The sequence below is a fragment of the Alternaria triticimaculans genome, assembly GCF_023758025.1.
Source record: "Alternaria triticimaculans strain BMP 0046 chromosome Unknown scaffold_12, whole genome shotgun sequence".
NCBI lineage: Eukaryota > Fungi > Ascomycota > Dothideomycetes > Pleosporales > Pleosporaceae > Alternaria > Alternaria triticimaculans.
Window position 1 is genome coordinate 15,048 of NW_026055969.1, and position 14,783 is coordinate 29,830.

At 52.9% G+C, this 14,783-nt stretch overlaps 5 protein-coding genes across 5 annotated transcripts; 3 read left to right on the forward strand and 2 right to left on the reverse strand.

Moving 5' to 3' along the window:
• Window positions 1–393: 393 nt before the first annotated feature.
• On the forward strand, window positions 394–1,182 carry J4E78_007531 (uncharacterized protein; the record flags this gene model as incomplete). Its single annotated transcript, XM_049368137.1, has 1 exon — window positions 394–1,182. One exon carries the CDS (start codon window positions 394–396, stop codon window positions 1,180–1,182), a length of 789 nt encoding a protein of 262 aa, XP_049219791.1.
• Window positions 1,183–5,283: 4,101 nt separating this feature from the next.
• Window positions 5,284–6,276, forward strand: J4E78_007532 (uncharacterized protein; the record flags this gene model as incomplete). The annotated part of the gene is made up of 1 exon (XM_049368138.1): window positions 5,284–6,276. One exon carries the CDS (start codon window positions 5,284–5,286, stop codon window positions 6,274–6,276), a length of 993 nt encoding a protein of 330 aa, XP_049219792.1.
• A 1,299-nt stretch (window positions 6,277–7,575) lies between these two features.
• J4E78_007533 (uncharacterized protein) lies at window positions 7,576–8,028 on the reverse strand (the record flags this gene model as incomplete). Its single annotated transcript, XM_049368139.1, has 3 exons — window positions 7,576–7,753; window positions 7,811–7,917; window positions 7,984–8,028. 3 exons carry the CDS (start codon window positions 8,026–8,028, stop codon window positions 7,576–7,578), a joined length of 330 nt encoding a protein of 109 aa, XP_049219793.1.
• A 558-nt stretch (window positions 8,029–8,586) lies between these two features.
• J4E78_007534 (uncharacterized protein) lies at window positions 8,587–10,400 on the forward strand (the record flags this gene model as incomplete). The annotated part of the gene is made up of 2 exons (XM_049368140.1): window positions 8,587–8,809; window positions 8,872–10,400. The coding sequence occupies 2 exons, from the start codon at window positions 8,587–8,589 to the stop codon at window positions 10,398–10,400; spliced, it is 1,752 nt and encodes a 583-aa protein (XP_049219794.1).
• Window positions 10,401–11,360: 960 nt separating this feature from the next.
• Window positions 11,361–12,417, reverse strand: J4E78_007535 (uncharacterized protein; the record flags this gene model as incomplete). The annotated part of the gene is made up of 4 exons (XM_049368141.1): window positions 11,361–11,469; window positions 11,522–11,917; window positions 11,967–12,331; window positions 12,385–12,417. 4 exons carry the CDS (start codon window positions 12,415–12,417, stop codon window positions 11,361–11,363), a joined length of 903 nt encoding a protein of 300 aa, XP_049219795.1.
• Between the last annotated feature and the right edge of the window lie 2,366 nt (window positions 12,418–14,783).

The window sequence follows — 14,783 nt, forward strand, 5'->3', positions numbered from 1 at the left end:
CTCTTGTGGATATTGTTCCTTCTTCTAGTCAAATTCCCTATGCTACCATGTCCTGTTGTCTGCCTTTCAATCACGACGCAAAATGACCCAGGCCGAGCGAAATGATAGCTGCACGATTGGCTCAAAATGCACGTCGGTATCGAGGCCCGATCGTCCATGAGGTGACACCATAGGCAGCCGTTGCCGCCATTTTTTCGCCTTGTTCTACTATCTTTTTTTCACGATCGTCGTACCGTTGCCCAAACGCTGCCCACGTCACTATCGTGGCAATCGTCACCGGCCCGCCGCCGTCGAACGAAACAACGGCACATAGCTAGGTGCCCCACCTGTCCGAACCCCTCCATCGCGCGCCGACAAACTTCAACTCACCAACCCAACACACACATCAACACCATGGGCAAGCCTCCGAACCTATACGCTTTCCAGAGCGCTGCTGAGCTCGCCCCGAGCCTGCGCACCTACGTGCTCGACGCCCAAAACGCTGCGCTCGAGCGCCACCAAGTTTTCCGCGTCGCCGTGTCTGGCGGCTCCCTGCCCAAGACGCTTGCGCAAGCGCTTCTCAAGGAGACCAATGGCGAAGGAAAGGTGCAATTCGACAAGTGGGAAATATTCTATGCCGACGAGCGCGCGGTGCCTCTCGATCACGAAGACAGCAACCATCGACTCGTCAAGGAGGAGCTTCTCGACAAGATACCGTCTGAGTTGGGCACACCCAAGGTCTACCCCATCGACGTCAAGTACCTCGATGACGTACAAGAACTGGCCGACCAGTACGAGAAGACGCTCGTCAGTGTGTTTGCAGCACGCGACAGCGTAAAGTTGCCACTCTTCGACCTGCTTCTGCTTGGCTGTGGACCGGACGGACACACCTGCAGTTTGTTCCCCGGCTCTGAGCTATTGCGCGAAACCGAGGCATGGGTACTCTCCATCTCCGACTCTCCCAAGCCTCCCCCGAAGCGCATCACCATCTCCCTTCCCGTCGCACAACATGGACTCAAGATCGCCTTCGTCGCGACTGGCGGAGGAAAGAAGGACATCATGCGCCAAATCTTCGATTCGGACGAGGGTCAGCAGCTGCCTTGTGGTTTGGTGAACCACAAGGGCGGAGACCGCGTTAGCTGGTTTGTTGACTACGCTGCTATCGAGGGTGTTTCTTTCCCAGCGCGCCGTGGTAGCCTGTGAGAACAGGAAACGGAATAGCTGTGCTTTCGTAGGGATGGACGTACGCGCCATTTCACGAAGTATGCATTGGTCGCTCACTCGGCTTAGATACAATAGATAACGAACTCTGACGATATTCCCTTTCCATTCTTTGCTACTGGACATGCTCTTGCCATAGCTAGGGTTCTAGCCATATGTGGTGCTAGCGCTGTGGCCCGCGCTCATTGGATGTCAACAACCGATGTTTCGTGTGTTTGTGCATAACCGGCAACATCAGACCGAGCTATCAACACGTTCACGATAGCGCCGCGACCTGTATCGAAGATGAACTCCAAGCCGCGCTCACAGATAGGCAGAATCGGCCATGCGCCCCCACGGGCTCGGGTAAGCCATGCGCCGTCCCGTAGTAGACAATACCTAACAGGTTCCAGAACGCTGCACCAGTCGCGCCGACCGGTGACGACAAGAAAACAACAAGACATGGCACAAGTGGCATTGCGCGCCCTGCCTCTAGTAGATTACCGTCAATTCAGGGCGATTCGGAGAATCGTCGCAGCTTACTGTGGGTGATACCTGAGCGTGTGAGGGATCTGGCTAAGACTAATCTTCTTCCTATCTAGTCCCCAGCCCGGCCAGCATAGATACAATACCCGGTCAAGTATATTACCTGAAGTATCTGACAGAGACGCTGGATCGGAAGATGCGGGGGATGACTTGAACGGGACGCAAGATCAGCCAGACACAGCGTCACCAACGCAATGCGTTCAGGTTCCGGGTCCAGTACCAGGGCGACTTCGACCAAAATCCACATATCAGACGGGCACCCCATCATCTCAGCGCACGGAAAGTGCTGAAAAGACAAGTGCTCCCCGGACGATGCTGCCTCCAGCTTCAGCCAGCAAGCCTGCAGAGCCGCAAGTACGAGGGCTTGCCCGATCGCAGTCTTTACGGAAGCCAGGTGCTACGTCGCACTCAGCTCAGGCATCAGGCCCTCCTGGTCATGCCAGGACCCAGTCGACCAGTACCATATCAGCCCCTAGACGTGATGTTGCTAGATCGAACACGATCTCCGAGCGACCAAAGTCTCTACTATTGGCACCAACGCGTACCTCGAGGACTAACAACACATCTGGCGATACCTTATCTGGTCCAACGCGGACGTCGCTACGGAATGCAGGGCTCAGCCGCTCTGCTAGTACGAAAGCCAGGCCAGAAGCATCCAGTGGCCTGCCGAGCACTGGTACGGTGCGCAGGGCCGAAGAGCCCGTTGGCACTCAGTCAAAACGTAAAGACGTCGTGTCAGAAGAGCCGAAGAAGGCTAACCGACCAGCTTTCAGCACGCTTCAACAGCACTTCACACCACGTAAGGTTGGGAAAGCTCCCACTGCCACATTCATCAACCCTGCACCTCAAACAGTGTTGCAGTCGCTTTCTCCAGAGGCGATCAGCTTGCAATCTGAACTGCTTCAACTTCATCTTCTGCATCAATCGTCGGCGGAGACATATAGATGCTGGGAAATCAGTGCGAAGCGTAAGATGCGCACGAAGTTCGAAGAGGTTGCTAGCCTTTACCAAGTCATGTTAGACAGCGAACGTACAGCACAAGAACAGAAGAACTTGCAGTCCCTGCTGGAATGGAGTGCTAGCGGCTCATCTGCGGGCCTGGTTGAGTACATCCAGGTCCTTTCGGAGCCCCTCCACGAACTGCCGTCGCTGGTCGAATCGGGTGGTCGACTACAGCGTCTGGTGAAAGAGTTTGAGCATTGGTCGTCCTGGGTCCAGGAAATTCGGTCCGCCCGCCAAGGTCCGCATGGAGCCAAGGCGGCTCTTGGGACAATTGAAGGCCTTGGGGATTCATGGAAGGCCGAAAATGCTGCGTTGATCAGGAAGTTAACAGCATTTGCACGCGACCTGGACAGGCTGGCTTTGCCAACACCCGGATCAAGCATTGCATGTATAGTCGAAGCATGTAAAGCCATTCTACACGGCATCTTGGATGAGTTGCAGACGATGCAGAAGATTGAGACTGAAGTGGTGTCACGCGAGAAAGACTGGGTTGAGGATCGTCTTCGACTGATTGCCCGGGATGTCGGGACACAGTTTGTGGATACTGACGGGCAGAGTGCAGCTTGGCGCATGTGAAAACGCGAAAGCTGATGCAAAGACTCAGAGGTACGGTGTTGGTGGTAACAGGATGGGAAGAGATTAGGAAAATATCGTGGTAATACAGAAGCGTTCCTTCCAGGGCGCTTGTAGCACATGTGCGACGAGTTCCGCATTCGGGAAGGTTGCGATCACCTTGCCCCAATTCTATTACTTGCATCTCAATACGGTGTTTCGTGTTACCGCAAGCGCATGCCGGTCAGGCCACAAGTCATGTCTTCAGTCTAGATTCGGCAGATGTCGTAACAGAGAGCTTCAAAGATCCCGTGCTGACTGACGACGCTAGTTTCGGATGATTTCCCGCTCATCATTACCGATAACGATCTTTCCGTCTTACTCAGCCGTCATCCTTCCACAAGCTCCTCCTATCGTTGGCTATGGATGCATCCGGCAAGCACGTCGTCGAGATTCCCTGATACTTTGTTCGCGCGAACCGGCATGTCGACCCCAGTGAGGTCTCCTCACAGTACTGCATCGAATCGCGCCTCTCGTGCCTATGGCGTTGACAATAGCTCTTTCACGGGCATCTTGGCCTACGACTTGGCTCTCGATTGTCCAGGCTACTGAGCGCAGGTATGCTTCGGTGCAGCAATGGCGCTGACTGACTCTGGTACCACCGAGGGAGCGATACGCACGTATTTGCATACTACAATGCCGGCCTTCGGCCTCTCTGTAACGGCGGCCCCTATGAATGACCCACCGGATGCATTACGCCTGGTTGTCTGAATATTCCCATATTAGGAGCCATGCCACCGAACACGAGCTCCGACCTTTAAGCAAGACTCCGACTGCACGGCACTCACACGCGGCACCGATGGCACTCTTACACTTCAGCTCTTGCATGCCATGATATCGACTATCTTACGGTTGAACATATATTTCGAAAGATCTTATATCGACACTGTTCCTAAGGCATTATGCCTGTTCTGATGGCGGAGGCCAACTTCTGTGTCCGGTTTCTAGGTTTAAGTCCCACCTGTGCAGTGTCGTACGGACATGGAACGACGACAGGAAGATACCAACATCTTTGAAGTGCGGTCCAAGCGCCCCGGCCCGACTGTCACAGCCTCCATCAATCAGCGTCATTATTCTCGTTCCCGCCACGAGCCGGCTACTATACTCACGGCGGTTACATCCCGGATCAACAAACGTTTCTACTGTGCCCCAATTCATTCCAAATCATCTCAGTAGGGCCCAAAGTTTCGGATTCTACAGCTGCCGTCGTTGAATACAGTAGCATAACTCTACGTACCTACAAAGTTTCAGGTCTCCGTTTCTCTTTCATATCTATCAGTGTGTATATCATACGGTAGCTCTATCATGTGGTGCAGATGTGGAAGCCTGGCCATGTATGTGTATACCAGCGCGTTAAGCGGGAGCGTGTTGACCGACATGTAGCCGGCGCATGAGGCTTTCATCTTATTGGTGTGCCAATTTGCACCTTCCAAAAAGGCTACCATAGCTGACTCTATTACACAAGATCCGCCAATATGTTACCGTAGTACTGGCTGGGCCTGTCTCCTGCAAATCAGCTTGGTCATCCATCCGGGTCATGGGCCTGAGCAAGCGCACGCAGTAGGGATAGTTACTTATGCTTGCCGAGCTGCCAGGGCCAAGTATTCTGCAGCTTGCATGTATCAATGCGCAAAATTGCCACGGGCTTGGAAGTTTTGACCAATAGAGACAGAAGGTTGACGCGTACAAAGCACGATCTAGTCAATTCAGTGAGTTGCTCTAACTTCCCCTATTGCCGCTCGATTAGCACCTGGCCTTACCATGCTTGGGAACAACTCTCATACGCTGAAATAGCCGCCTGTACACAATATTGCCAGCAGTGAAGAGCTATTGTAATGGGTGCTTCGTTCGCAGCATGAGCATGATTTCTGGTTACAAGGGCACATGAAGCAAGGCTCGTCGCGTCGCCCGCGGTCCTCGTCGCCATTTCTCAAAACTTCCAAGATGAGAAGAGCTCAAGATTACTCCGATGACGGCGAGGATCGGACGCCTACACAGAGACAGGAGTCAAATCCCGGTGTTTCTGGCAGCTTCAGTCGTCCCAAATCCGCATCATTCGCAGGTAACCCTTCACCGGATATCACGCCAGCTTTCGACTCGATGAACGCCCCAATACGGGCTCAACAACGTCCGCACTCGATAATCCTACCTTCACCTTCTTCCTTCAACTTCCACATCTCCCAAAGCCTGCCTTCAATATCACCACCAGCGATGTCGCAAACATTAGGACCAAGTCCGAGCTTACACGACCTCCAACAGCAAATCAGCCTCAAAACTTCGGAATTGCGTACCCTACAGCGCGAATACGGTACTCTGCTCCAGAGCCTCGAAAGACAAAAGACGACATGCGCCACGCTCGAAAGAAAGCTCGAAATCAACGACGGAGAGGTCATCCATCTCATGGATGAGAAGGACAGGCTGTCAGCACAAGTTTCGACAATGGAAGGTCAAATGGGAGAGCTACAGCAGAGTAGGGATGAGGCTCGGCAGCAGCTCATCGCTAATGGCGCACAATATATGCAAATCATGGACATGGCCAACCGGCTCCAGGCACAAAGCACTGAAGAAAAGAGGGCATGGGAAGCTGAGAAAGCCGGGCTCGAGCAACGCATACGTTTACTGGAAGAAGCTATGGTAGCTGGAACTGAGACGTCGGTGTCGGTATCAGACACGGAACAACAACCTGGCATCACTCCAGATCCATCGCCCGTCGACTTTACACACAATACCAACAGTTCGGTTTCCTCCCAGAGAGAGACTATTATCGTCCTCCGTGCTGAGATCAGTCGTCTTCGCGCGAGAACCCAGGCACTCGAAGCGGCGGTGCAAACTATGCGGTGCGAAAGCCTCTCTATCCAGGAAGCAGCAAGGCAGATACTGGAGTCCAGTGGGAAGATGGACGAGACTTCAATCGGAATAGAAGGTTGCCCAAGATGATGTACTTCTCGCAGCACAAATTACTCTCCCCACAAAAGTTTGTTCGCCAACAGCTTCGCAATCTTGTTTGGGTTTCGCATTGGAAGGAACTTAGGCCCAAGGGACGGATCACGAGGTTTTCATGTTACTCTGCTATCTATACCCCGTCATAGTGTTCTATGTAGGCCGAAATGTAGACGCTCCTGTAGAAGTATATGTCTCAAGCGCAATGGAAGATTAGAAAGGTGCTGATTACCGTACACTGTTCTGCGTGAGAAGAACATACACCTTCATTTGCTTCAGTTACACCTACTTCCTCTGGGTTTCTCAGCGACACGTACCAATGGTTGATGGGATGATCGCACTGTGAGTTTGGGGTGTTTCTCTAGCGACATCGCGGTGTCTGGCTCAATTCGCACGCTGACCGATAACTGCCCAGGTCGACAACACTCTAGCTGTATCCATCATCACCCCATCTTTACTAAGCTTTATTACCTTTTCTATCTAGGTAGTCTTCACTTGCATGTAAAGAAGCTTGACTAGGTGCTGTGTAATATGCTCAACCCTGCAGGCCAACGACATGCCACGCATTGCTTGATTGCCTCACCATCGCCCTTGGTACACATGCTTTGCGTTTTTGGATGGCGGTATGCCTGCTGTGTTGGTGAGGAGCGTAGAAAAGGCCTAGATTCTGATTGTTAGATTGCGTTAGTCCATTTGCCTGCACTTGTACAGGGCCAAGGTTCAAGGGTTGGCAGGGTCCCGGAATAATGTGGAAGCCCGTATTGACCGTTTCGTGCTGACGATCACCGCCACCACTTCGTAACACCTTTGCTTGTTTCGAATAGAATGTATTGACTTCGATGGCTAGTCGAGCGTGTGGTAGCTTATGGGAATCTTCCTGTCACTGAACTCAGCCGTTTCTTCTTCAACAGAAGGCTAGCTTTATGGACTGGTGACTGTAATGCGGAAAGACGGGGGCTAGATCGGGGGTGCCAACTCCATCTCGTCGGCGATCTCGTATCTGCGTTCCGGTTTCTGCGAGATGCTAAGACATGGCGTTGGATTGCTAAGCTTTACGTTATGGTCACTTTATGAAGCGCCTATAGGAGGAAAGTGACTATATACTAGAGGCTTTCAAGGCGTTGGGGATATTAGATTAGACTACACAACTGTTCTGAATTTACCCTTCCTTCAATCTGCGATGGCTACTAAGCACAAAGTCCCATATGTATACCATCCACTAGCAGAGCTTTATCGGACGCCCATTGCCAAACAGTTCCATAGTCGTTCTTCGTGGGTATCGGTCATCATCCGCACTTATCCCTGGGTGGCTTCCTTCTGTTTCCGGGCTTCGTCCTCTTCAGGCGTTCGAGTGATGAGTTGCAGCGCGTGTATACCGCCTTCTTGTGCTAACTCGTCCTTCATCAAGGAGTTGATCATGCGATGCCGTGCGAGCTGCATCTTGCCTTGGAAGGCTGGCGATGTGATGAAAACACTGCGAGCGTCAGGAACACAAGTCACGTAGTTGAGAAGATTGCAGGTCGATGAATACCGGAAGTGTGTCTCTCTGCTGGTGACTCCTTGCATAGCTTTGTGGTGGGCATGCTTATTCGAATCGTTGAAGATCTCGAGTGAGGTCGGCTTCAAGGCTTCTGTGATCTACGGAAACTTTAGATGCGATGCTGGATACGTAGTTGAGGTATGTCAACCAAAGTGCATAACTACCTTCGTCCTCAGAGCATCTTCCATTGGTGTCATGGACTGAGCCATGGCTGACATGAAACGCTTTCCAGCGAGCGCGATATTTGGAAGGAACATTCACCACAATGCTTCCTAGTCAGGTAGGGTGTCAAGTAGGACCAATGGGAATACTGGATCGCAGTGGTGGAAGTATTGGGTTGCGTCGGCCCTAGAATTCGTGCCGAGGCAAGCGCCAAGACGAAATCGGAAGGCGTCGCGTCATGGTTCCGAAAGTTTGAAGCGCAGTCAGACGAGCCATTGAGGCCATTGGAGTGTCAGAGCACCCTTTGAAAGATGATTGTGACATGTAAAATAGCGTCTTGATCATACTGCACGATAATCTGGATGGCAACTCTTGCACTCCTGTCTGGAGACTGCGGTAACAGGACCGCTCCGACGCGGCTCTAAACACAGCATATCTCGCACCGATCTGCCGTACTCCGAAGCCTCGAAACCTGCATCAATTGCGCTGATCCGGGACATCTCCCTGCCGCCATGTGGGCGCGTAATCTTTTCGCTCGCACCCTGACACGACACAAAATATCTCTGTCGGCATACAACAGCCATTCGCCCTTCTATACCGTGAGAATGGCATCCACGCTGCCCCGCCTCCCCGTCTTCGAAGCCATCAAGAAGCATGATGCGCAAAGCACGGCCGTCGTCCACTCTCTTTCCGGGCGGTCCTTTACGTACGGCGAGCTTGTAAACGATGTCGCTGCTGCAAAGGACAAGCTGCAACGGAACTGCGGCGGACAGAGCGCAGAGGGCCAACGGATATCCTTTCTGGTAGAAAATGGATACGACTATGTAGGTGCGCGTTCCTCTACGCCTCGTGTACAACAGCAAAGGCAGCAGAATCTGACGCATACATAGTGACCCTCTTGTCCATCCTCGCCGCACATGCAATCGCCGTACCGCTATCGCCGACCTTCCCGGCACACGAGCTCCGATACATCATCGACCAGAGCGAGTCTCTGATGCTTCTCTCCTCGGAGAAGTTCCAGAGTCAAGCCGACGATGTGCTGAAGGAGGGAATGGAGACGCAGCCCATCAACTACAAACAGGACAAGATTATGATGGGCAAGACGGACGACTACGTCACGCTGGAGGAGCCCACCAGCGACAAGGGAGGCATGATGCTGTATACATCGGGCACTACAAACCGACCCAAGGGTGTTTTGTTGCCTCAAGACGTGCTAACGGCACAGTCGCGATCGCTGCTGGAGGCGTGGAACTACAGTAAAGACGATGTGCTATTACATGTGCTTCCTTTACACCACATCCACGGCACCGTCAACGCATTGCTTACGCCTCTCTTCGCCGGCAGCACCATCGAGTTCCAGTTCCCATTCAATGCTGCCGCTGTATGGGATCGCCTGGCAGCTCCCTTCCTACCGAGCCCCGATCCAGCCAAGAAGCCCATTACCTTCCTTACCGTCGTCCCAACCATATACACGCGCCTACTCGCGTCGCATCCTACCCTTTCGTCCGAACTTCAAGCCGCGACCAAGACCGCGCTTCACCCATCGAACATGCGCCTCAACATCTCAGGGTCCGCTGCCCTTCCTACACCAGTCAAGTCAGCGTGGACGGAGCTCACCGGGGGCAACGTGCTGCTCGAGCGATATGGCATGACTGAGGTGGGTATGGCGCTTTCCTGCGGATTGAATTTTGCAGATCGCGTAGATGGCTCGGTAGGCTGGCCGCTTCCATCAGTACAGGCGCGTTTAGCAGACATCGAGACCGGAGAAATCATAGAAGAGGGCAAAGAAATCCATGCGGAGACACAGCGCGAACGCCAGGGCGAGATCCAACTGCGCGGTCCTACAATCTTTAGAGAATACTGGAAGAACCCCGAAGCCACCTCTAAAGAGTTTACAGAAGACGCGGATGGACAAGGGAAATGGTTCAAGACAGGCGATGTCGCTGTTCGAAGGAATGTCAAGGGAGCAGGCGAGAGCGACCAGGCATGGGCCAAGGGACCTCTCTACTTCATCCACGGGCGCAAATCAGCCGATATCATAAAAACCGGTGGCGAGAAGGTTTCTGCCCTCGAGATCGAACGCGAGATGCTTTCACTGCCTCAAGTCGACGAAGTTGCCGTGGTCGGTCTACCATCAGAAGCCTGGGGTCAAAAGGTCGCTGCCGTAGTGGTACTCTCCGAACAGGGCAAGACAGCAGGCAAGGGAGGCAAAGCATGGTCTGCGCTGGACATGAGGAGGGCGCTCAAGGAGATGCTCGCAAACTACAAGATCCCTCAAGAGATGAAGGTCGTGGATACTATCCCAAGGAACGCAATGGGCAAGATCAACAAGAAGCAGCTTGTCAAGCAAATCTGGGGCGAAGCATTGGAGGGGACCAAGGAGAATGGTGCTATACAGGTGCCCAGTGGAAGTGTCTAGTAATGTGTAGATAGTAATAGTGTAACATCTCCAATCATAGACAAACATTGTTTCGACAAGAACAGGGCCATGATCCATAGATTAGACGACTTTTACAGCCTTAGAAACCCCTCACCTTGATCACTATACTCCGCAAGATGAGCACAACAACGCCAAGATGGCAAAGCCACACCCGTCATACTGTAAACGGTCCATTCCCCGGGTATGCATACACCCTTTCCCCGCCCACACGGAAGCAATCATCGTAACTTGCATGAGCACAGCACCTCATACAAAGGAAAAACTAAACAGGTCTGCAGCCTACATTAACATGAAAACTTGCAAAGTAGTTGCCCTAACGATGATGTAGGCTCTAGACTTGTTCAGTTTTTCTCTAGATTGGCGTGACAGCGTCAGAGGAATCCCACAGCGCCTCTGACCTCAGCCCAGAAAGGAGACTTGGGGTGGAAAATGCTTGTACATCGTGGCCTCACGCCACGCCAAGGCAAGCCACAACTGCCATGCCGTGACGTGTGCCATGCCTCCTAGTAGCAAGCCGTTGGCGCCTGCAGCGGAGGAATCGACCGATGGCTCAAGGCAACTAGGTTTATTGGAAGATCTGCAATGCGGGAGATGATTGTGAGGTAGACTCCGGCTGTGCGAAGAGTGCAGGTTGTCATGTTGGAGGGAATTGGGGTACGAGGAAGAATGATTGGGAAAGTGGAGACGCAAGTATGGCTTAGACGGCAATGCATCGCATCGCGACATTGCATTCAAGCTATTCAAGAATGGGTATTCGAAATGGTATTAAAAAGAATACATGTTCGTCACGGGCGATACACGTGATTTACGCGTATCTGATCCCATGCGGTGGTCATCAACTTCGGCGCATTCAATGCTGATCCATGATAACGTATCCCGTGTTATCCCCATGCATCAAACATCGACTCGTGGGTATGATAGTGCATTCTATGCACTGCCTTATGCGGTGTGGCCAGCATCGGCACGGGCAGCCGAGTTGTCGACCTTGTTGCGACGCTCGCGGCCCTTCTCAGACCAGGGGAAGTGAGCAACGGGAATGACGAAAAAGCTGTAGAAGATTAGTACGGATTGGGATGATAATAACGGCATTGAGTACTAACCTGTTTGAGCTGTCCGCAATACCAGCCAGGGCGTTGTACCAGGCGATGAAAGCAGCCATGAGACCAAAAGCACCACCAGCGACGATGCAGTCACTTTGTGGGCCCGCAGCATCAGCGTTGAGGTAGCCGATGCCAAGAAGGAGGAAAGCCATGTCCAGCGTGAAGAAGAGCGAGAAGAAGGCTATGGTGGATCGGAGGGTGCAGATCAACAAGAGGAAGGTAAAGATGAACCAGCCCATGAGGAAGAGACCGAAAGAGTTGTAGAAGTCGCCCGATTCCAGGAGCGTCTCCTCAATCGCGAATCCACCTGGTGTAAGGATGATGGCGAAGGAGATCCAGAAACCTCCGTAGGATGAAAGAGCGGTCGCACCAAATGTGTTTCCCACAGCCATTTCCCTAGTCTTCTGTTAGGACGTGCATGGACAAATTGACTGATAATACATACCACATGCCAGCCAACAGCTGCACGAGACCTCCATAACCGTACGCAGCAGCCACGACAATGTTTGGGTGGCCAATGCCTCGGGTCTTGACGTTGATCAAAGACAGAACAAAGGTGGTGAGGGCGAAAGCCGACAGACCCAGAGGGGCTGGGTTGGCGAACTTGCGGTTCGGCGGCCTGTATAGACCAGGCTGGAATTCACCACCAAAAGCTGCGAGACGGAGATCTGGGTCGTTGGTAGCAACGTGGGCGAGAGGGTTGCCGCCATAGTCGTATGGTACCCTTTGCTTGGGCATTCCTGCACCGTTGACTGCCGCGTGATCGGTCGCGCTGGTGCCGTTGGTGTTCTTCTCGAAACTCGGGCCACGCTATCAAGACGGTTAGATTTGGTACATATGTTTGGCGCATTCGAGAAACATACCATGGTGTCGTTGTGCTCACGAGCGGTCGCCATGATGTCTGCTATGATTGACAGGTGCTTGACGTGTTCCGGTCCGGACTAACTCAAGACGGGTTCAACGGGGGAGAGTCTGGGGAAGGAGAAGTCAAGCCGATTCTGGGGGAGCGGAGAGACTGATATATGTCCAGAACAGATCAGACCTCGCAGGGGAAGCATGGTCCATCTACGTGTGCCATGAGCCGTCGTCCCATACTGGTGCTAGTCCCGCGACTAAGGCTAGGTAATTAGAATTCCAAACAGGTGCTAAAGCGGACCACTCATGGCAGTTCCCCATAGACGCCTCTCCATGCCGGGTAAAAGGACAGCATGCGTCTCCACTGCGAATCAATCAACTGAGGGCACGGTGGACGGACGAACGACAATCAGTCGACCCCAAGCCACCATGCGCCGTGTGATCGGCGCCAAAGCTGCCTTAGCGAGGCCGGATGGACACCGACAATGAGGATGGCAGGTGGTGCGCCAACCGATCCAGCAGTATTCTGTCTTGCTCAGGCGGGCTCAGCTGCCGCGATGACGCGGAGAAATAAGATGCGCTGCTCGAATTCCCAAGTACAGATCGCCGACCAAGTCCCAAGCATTACATCATCGTCGCTTGTGACCATGACACATCAGCTTCCTTCGAGTGTTTTGATCGCGAACACGGCAGAAGGAGCCTGGGATTTCGAAACTTCGTATAACACACAGACCGCTATCGATCTCTGCATGTTAGCGGTCTGACTGCATGTTTACCCTTGAGGAGGGCCCCCTGCGAGAAACGTGTGTGGGAGTGGAGCTCCAGTCAGTGCGCCAACGCTCAATTTGCTCGGAGTAGTTAAAACGCGAGGTCGGGCGTTCTGACATGTACGCGAGCCTCCCAGGTGCATTCTGCCCGTTGGACTGGGATGCCGGATATCGCGGGTGCGATATGGTGACACGATATATGAACGCAGCTCTTCCTTTGGCCTTTGCGCGGTTGTTGGATGATGCCTCAGTTGGCATTGCACTGCAAACAGGCACACGGCGTCCTGTTGGTGTAGAAGCAATTTACCGGGGCGTGCTTTGAAATTCAAGATCGTCAAAGGCCGCGGAGGAAACGGGATGATGGCCTTGTGCATGAGGTAAGGCGGCTAAGCTTTGTCCAAGAGCCTCGGCATAAGCCCCCGGCATCTTCCAATATCATGACACAACGAAACTCTAGCAAAGGCTGCGAAAATGCGCCGTCGCAACGGCTCGAACAGTCGCCGAGTATTTGAATTGGAAGTGCGCTCTGGAGAAACGACGAACACAAAAAGTCTGTCCATCAATTGTGGGATCGATAGTGCTAGCGTAGCGTGCTGCCGCCATGTCCTGGCCGTCCGGGGCTGCGTGGGGCCCCCTAGTGGAGCAGCAGCTCACCACCCATCCTAGAGGTGCGGTTGAGACGCAGGTTGGCTGTTGCACGTCCTCGGTCCAGCGGGAACACATGTGAAGTCATTTGCACCTGCACCCTGCCGTTCCGTGTCTGCTGTGTCCGCGACAGGAGTGGTGTGTATGCCAGGCGTGGCGGTTGATGCCGTCTCAGAGCCTTTTGCTGTTCCGGCAAGGTACAAATGAATTGTCCTCGTAGTGCCTTCATTGTCAAAGATGGCTGAGGTCGCGCGAGAGGATGGAAACAAAGATCCAACAACATTGATGTGTAAGGGCTTCCACGACAACGGATCACTCCAGGCATCCATGTCAATTGCGTGAGACAGTGAGATGGCGCAATTGCGTGGCACTTTAGGCTAATGAAGCACTGTAAAGGTGCATCTGTAATGTTTGTGGTGGCATTGCTTGGAGTGCTTCATGAAAAAACTGAACAGGTCTAGAGCCTACATCGACGCCGGGTCACCTATCTTGTAGGTTCTTGTATTGATGTAGGCGGCGGACCTGTTCGGTTTTTTTCTTGTTTGACTTTTGTCAATAACATGCCCCAGCAATGATCAGGCTCTGCTCTCATTGTGAAACCCGCATGTACTACAGACATGCATATTGTACAAGCTCTCTAGAATAGTAATCATTTTGCCTGATAAATAGAGTGCGTTCTACTGCTTGTAATTTATGTTGGGTGTTCCGAGCTTCGCGACAATATTGATCTAGGTATACCGCCGTCGAGGCGCGTTGTGGTACCTGCATGAAACAAGCAAGCTCCTCGTGTATTGCACGAGACAAGAGAAAGGCCGGTCTTTCCATAAGCCGCATCCACACGACAGACAGTTAACAAGTGCTGATATGTCATGCCTATGTTTGCCTGAGGTGATCGGCTACGGTCCCGCCGCACTGCCAGAAGGTTTCGGAGACGAGGAAGAAGGGTCCACCCAGATTGTGGAGAGACAAGATCTGGGGACTCCACTTCGACCCTG